Here is a 6,000-nt window from a genome sequence, read left to right as displayed (position 1 = left end):
ATGGGAATGGTTCACACTTGGGCGTTTTACAGCGCGTACGATCGCGCTGTAAAACGCCCGACGCTCCAAAAAGTACATGAGCGACTTTTGGGGCGTTTGTGGCCATAGGACACTGTAGTGAATCACACAAACGCGCGTCAAACGCGCGTTTACTATTACAAAAACGCGCATAAAAATGCGCGTCAAAAGCGCGCGTAAAACGCGCGTTTGCGCAACGCTCAAGTGTGAACCCAGCCTCAGACTGACAGGACAGGCAGTGAAAATATATTCATGCCTGGCCCTGAAGTCTCGCAGGAGTGCGTTTAGCACATGCGCAGGGATAGCTATTGCCCATGTGCCTGGCGGTCTCCATCCCTTTATTGCACATGTGCCGAATGCACTTGCACAAGAATTCAGGGCCAGGTGTGTATATGTTTTCACCGACTGGCCTGTCAGCCTTAGGCCTCATGCACACGGACGTTTTTTTTTTGCGGTCCGCAAAAACGGTTTCCGTTGTTCCGTGATCCGTGTCCGTTTTTTCTTCCGTGGGTCTTCCTTGATTTTTGGAGGATCCACGGACATGAAAAATGATAAAAAAAAATCTAAGTCAAGTTTGCCTTTGAAATTATAGGAAAAAACGGACAGGGATCACGGACGCGGATGACAATCTTCAATGGGTCCGTGAAAAAAAATAGGACAGGTCATATTTTTTTCACGGACTGGAAACACGGATCACGGACGCGGATGCCAAACGGTGCATTTTCCGATTTTTCCACTGACCCATTGAAAGTCAATGGAAAAAAACAGGAAACGGAACAACGGCCGTGGATGCACACAGCGGTCGTGTGCATGAGGCCTTAGAGGTGGGGGAGGGGTGCCGTGAAGAGGAGTGAGCGGAGCCTCAGGGAGCAGTGAGAGGATGGATATTACAAAAGTGCAATTCTCATGGGAATGTGGGAACGGAAGCTGCTGGGACCAAGACCATGATCTTCAGCTGTCAAGGGCTTATGTCTCGCATGAGACGGTTTTAGGTCCGTGTTTCTGATGAGAGAAGCCCTTTACGTGATGCCACCTTATTGTGTCCAAACTGAAGCCTCACCTCTTTCACCTTACTGTGACAAATGATGCAGAGGAGGACTACTTTGGTCTCCGGTCCGCACTGTCTGTGGCTGGGCGCAGCAGGCGATATAAAATCACTGTATTGCGCCTGCCTCCACCGAACCACAGGCAGCAAGGGAATAGTAGAGCAGAGAGCGGACATCATCCTGCTTCACCATGGTATTCAACTGTATCTGCATTCTGAGGACTCAGATACAGTTGACGTTGGGACATACGGCAACCATCCAAGGACGATGAGAAAGAGGGTAAAAGTCAGGACTGTCCGCTGGATACGGGACGGTTGGAAGGCAAAAATATAATTTTAGGACATTTACAGTAGGTTTTAACAGACTGTCTGCATCTTTTCACGCCACTGCTGTCTCCAACACCTCCTCACAGGCATCAGGTCACACTGCTAAACCGAAGAGAGGAGAAGGCAGATGTCAGATGCACCACAGCAAGGGGCGCTGTTTAAGGGAGAGTTCACGACACCGTTATTTTTTCCGTTCTTCTGATCCGTCAGAAGAACGCAAAAAAAAAAAAAACGGATCCTGTGCATCAGTTATGCACATTGGGCATCTGTTTCCATCTGAGATCCATTTTTTTTTAGACTTAATGGCTCAAAACAGATGCCAAATGTGCATACCCAATGGTCAGCTGCATCAGGTTGAAATAGGTGTAAACAAGTGGCGCATAATAAGGGCTCTAGGGTTGTTGGGCTACTGCGCAGCCTAGTATCAGAGAACAGTGCGCACGCTGCTCTCAGCGCGCGCCATGTTCCCTCAACAGCACAGGGGAAAAGGAGTCTCTCCTCTCCCCTGTGCCGCTGCTGCCAATAAGAAGAGAGAGGGGCGATGGAGGGGCTGTGGCCACTGCGCCACCAATGAAGAGAACTCACCCATTAATACAAATACAGAAGGCGGGTGCGGCACCTCAGGGGTTAACTGCCGCGGATCACAGCGCCCTGTCAGAGGTCAGGGCGCTGGCACCCGCCTTCTGTATTTGTATGAAAAGGTTACTTAAGGTATTAAAAACATTGGTGGCACAGTGTGCCCCCCCAGTATTATAATCATTGGTGGCAGTGGCCACAGGGTCCCCTCCTCTTCATTCAATGGTGGTGCAGTGGCAGCTCTGATCGGAGCCTCAGCAGTGTAATCACGGGGCTCCGATCGGTTACCATGGCAGCCAGGACGCTACTAAAGCCCTGGCTACCATAGTCGGCTCCCTGCTGCTGTGTGCACTATGCACCAGGCAGCAGGGAGAGTGTGAGGTCCTATTCACCCTAATAGGGATGAAAAGATCCCAGGGGGCTAATAGTAAGTAAATAAAAAGTAAAAAAAAAACAAACACCAGAATATTAAGTATAAATCACCCCCTTTCCCAATTTTACATATAAAATATATAAACAATAAATAAACATATTATATATCGCCACACCCCAAAAAGTGCAAACTATTAAAATCTAAAAAAATAAATAAAAATCTCCTATGCGGTGAACGCCGTAACAGAAACAAAAATAAATAAAAACCGCACGATTCGCCATTTTTTGGTCACCTTGTCCCACAAAAAAATAGGATCGGACTGTTCCGTAAAATGCGGAATGCACGCTGATTTTTTAGTGTTTTTTTTTTCGCGTGGTATCGCGTATCGCAATACCTTTTTATGGTATCGAAATCGAATCAAAATTTTGGTTTCGCAACAACCCTAGAGGGCTCATGCACGCGACCGTATGTTTTGCAGTATGCAAATCACGTATCTGCTAAACACAGATCCAGCCGCGAGGATGCCGCCATTCTTTTCCAAACTGCTCTAGAAATGTCCTATCCTTGTCCGCAAAATGGACAATAGGACATGTTCTATCTTTTTCCCTCCCTTCAACCACTTATAACCTACAGTTCCATGTAAGAAATCATCCCCTCCCTTTAGCCCCCAACATACAGTCCCATGTAAGAACGTCACTCCCCTCCAACATACAGTCCCATGTAGAAACATCACCTCTGCCACATTGAGTCCCTTGTAAAACATTGGTCCCCTTTGTTCAGCTGCTAACAGTCCCATGTAAAATAAAAACTCCTTTCAGCCCTATCCAACAAACAGTCCCATGTAAAAACATTGGGGGTCATTTATCAAACCGATGTAAAGTAGAACTGGCTTAGTTGCCCATAGCAACCAATCAGATTCCACCCTTCATTTTTCACAGCTCCTTTGGAAAATGAAAGTGGTAATCTGATTGGTTGCTATGGGCAACTAAGCCAGTTCTACTTTACACCACTTGGACAAATCTCCTCCATTGCCCCTTCTTGCTTCATGTCCCTCCAACATACAATCCCAAGTTAAAAACAAAACATCCCCCCTTCCAGAGTCCCTTCCAACATCCAGTCCCATGTAAAACATCAATTCTCCCCATTCAGTCTAATGCACAATACAATCCCATGTAATCTCTCTTCACTGTATAATCAGTCACATGTTCTGTTCACGTGACCTAAACCTCCCGGAAACCCATACACTCTAGACGCTGGCTCTTCCCGTGACGTCACGCATAACCTGGAGCAGCACCTTACTACACGCTGCCGAATGTAGCCACAATGTGGAGGCTGGAGAGGGAGAGTGCGGGAGGTAACGTGTGTGCGGGGCGCCTGGCACCACTGACCACGTGTCCTGTGGAGGCTTATGTGCATGCAGGGACCACGGTATATAGCTAGCTGTATACATTAGGCATCTACCGCACCAGATTAAAGGGGTTGTCCAGAACTAGAAAAGCGTATCTTTCTGCGTCCAAGCGAATAGGGATGACGTGTAATACCAGTCACAGCCTGTGGTCAGGAGTGGCGCTGTCTCTAATCCTGGGCATGGAGGTGTCCCCTCTCCTAGTGCCTATAATCAGAATAGGACGCATGCCCCCGCGGTCACACGGGTATCGTGGTGGCAGCTGCGGGTCACCTGCATCTATACGTCTGATGGGCGGGACAGGAGAGCTGAAGTAAAGGGCATTCCCAACTCATAAGGGGGATCCTTTGGGACCACCATGAAGGGCCAGTTAGATGGTCCTGTCAGTCAAGGAGAGGGAGGGGCTAGCAGAGGTGCACAGAGTGGAGTAAGGCCCGCCCCCTGTGCACTTAAAGGTCTGATATAGAGGACCTATCCTCAGGATAGGTTTTTTCGCACTCCACTCAGCTGTTACCTTGCCGCTCTGGTACTGTTACTACACAGCTATGTCCATTACGTAGCAGACGGAAACGGTTACTGGAGCGCTTATCCCAGGGAGGTGAATGATCGTAGCGCTGCTGATCGCACAGTAGACGGAGCTGTGGCCTATCCTGAGGAGGGGCCATATAGGTATCAAAATCCTGGACAACCCCTTTAAGTGCACAAAGGGCGGGCCCAGGCCTCTCTGTGCAGATTTTCTCCTCCTACTTCCTCTCGTTTGCACATGGGTTAAAATAAATCACTAAGGGCTTATGCACACGACCGCTGTTTTGTGGTCCGCAAATCACCAATCCGAAAAACACAGATACCGGCTGCGTGCATTCTGAATTTTGCAGAACCGAACGTCTGGCCCATAATAGAAAGGTCCTATCCTTGTCTGTAATGTGGACAATAATGGGACATGTTCTATTTTTGTGCCGAACGGACATACGGAAACGGAATGCACACACACTTATTTTTTGTCCATTTTTTTGTGGCCTGTTTGCGGAACGATTAATTTCAATGAGGCAGCAAAAAAACCTAAAACGTAAATGTCTTGGTGTGCATTCCGTATTCGTATGTCTGTTCCACAGAAGATTAGAACATGTCCTATTGTCCGACAAGGAGAGGCATTGTTACAATTAATCCGCATAAAAAAACGGATGCAACACAGATGTCATAATTATAATTTTTTATTTTTTTGCGGATCTGTGTTTTGCGGACCACAAAATACATACGGTCGTGTATGTTGGTAAATCTGCATCGTTGTATCGTACAGTGGATAAAAGAAAAGAAAAAAATCCGCACTGTAAGTGAATGCTGCTCATCTCCACTGTGGAGAGGGGGAAATCCACAGCCATTTCCACGGCAAAAACCGCATGTGATTGATGTGGCTTTTGTAGTGAAGTTTCTCACAGATCCCACAGTAAGCTTTTCCACTGTATTTTACTTTCTTTGTAGACGTACCCTGACAGTGGCATGTGTTGTTTTTTTTTTTTTTTAACAAGGCTGGAAACATGGGAATTATAACAAATTTCTATATTCGAAGAGTGTGTCCTCCTTCACAACCCGTTGTTTTCAATGTATTTCTTTGCTCCAATGCATCTGAAAGAAAACGAATCTCTGTATACACACTTACACAGAGAATGCTATCAATCACTGATAACACCTCCCTGTGTACAGCTATCAGTGACTGCCAGCTATCTCTGTATACACACTTACACAGAGAATGCTATCAATCACTGATAACACCTCCCCGTGTACAGCTATCAGTGACTGACAGCTCTCTGTATACACACTTACACAGAGAATACTATCAATCACCGATAACACCTCCCTGTGTACAGCTATCAGTGACTGCCAGCTTTCTCTGTATACATACTTACACAGAGAATGCTATCAATCACTGATAACACCTCCCTGTGTACAGCTATCAGTGACTACCAGCTATCTCTGTATACACACTTACACAGAGAATGCTATCAATCACCGATAACACCTCCCTGTGTACAGCTATCAGTGACTGACAGCTATCTCTGTATACACACTTACACAGAGAATACTATCAATCACCGATAACACCTCCCTGTGTATAGCTATCAGTGACTGACAGCTATCTCTGTATACACACTTACACAGAGAATACTATCAATCACTGATAACATCTCCCCGTGTACAGCTATCAGTGACTGACAGCTATCTCTGTATACACACTAACACAGAGAATACTATCAATCA

The 6,000-nt window shown here is 46.6% G+C and overlaps 1 protein-coding gene across 4 annotated transcripts in view; it reads left to right on the top strand.

Moving 5' to 3' along the window:
- The first annotated feature begins 3,569 nt into the window (after nucleotides 1-3,569).
- NBN (nibrin) overlaps nucleotides 3,570-6,000 on the top strand; it is a 43,828-nt gene continuing 41,397 nt past the window's right edge. The window contains exon 1 of one of the 4 annotated variants that reach the window (XM_044293504.1): nucleotides 3,570-3,693. In XM_044293504.1, the coding sequence (XP_044149439.1) occupies nucleotides 3,663-3,693 (31 nt within the window). In that variant the 5' untranslated portion in view covers nucleotides 3,570-3,662. Of the gene's footprint in view, nucleotides 3,768-6,000 lie in introns of all 4 variants that reach the window. The other 3 variants (XM_044293503.1, XM_044293505.1, XM_044293506.1) reach the window with 3 other exon arrangements.

Source organism: Bufo gargarizans, chromosome 5 (genome assembly GCF_014858855.1).
Source record: "Bufo gargarizans isolate SCDJY-AF-19 chromosome 5, ASM1485885v1, whole genome shotgun sequence".
In the NCBI taxonomy this organism is placed as follows: Eukaryota; Metazoa; Chordata; class Amphibia; order Anura; family Bufonidae; genus Bufo; species Bufo gargarizans.
This window is presented reverse-complemented; position numbering and strand designations above follow the sequence as displayed.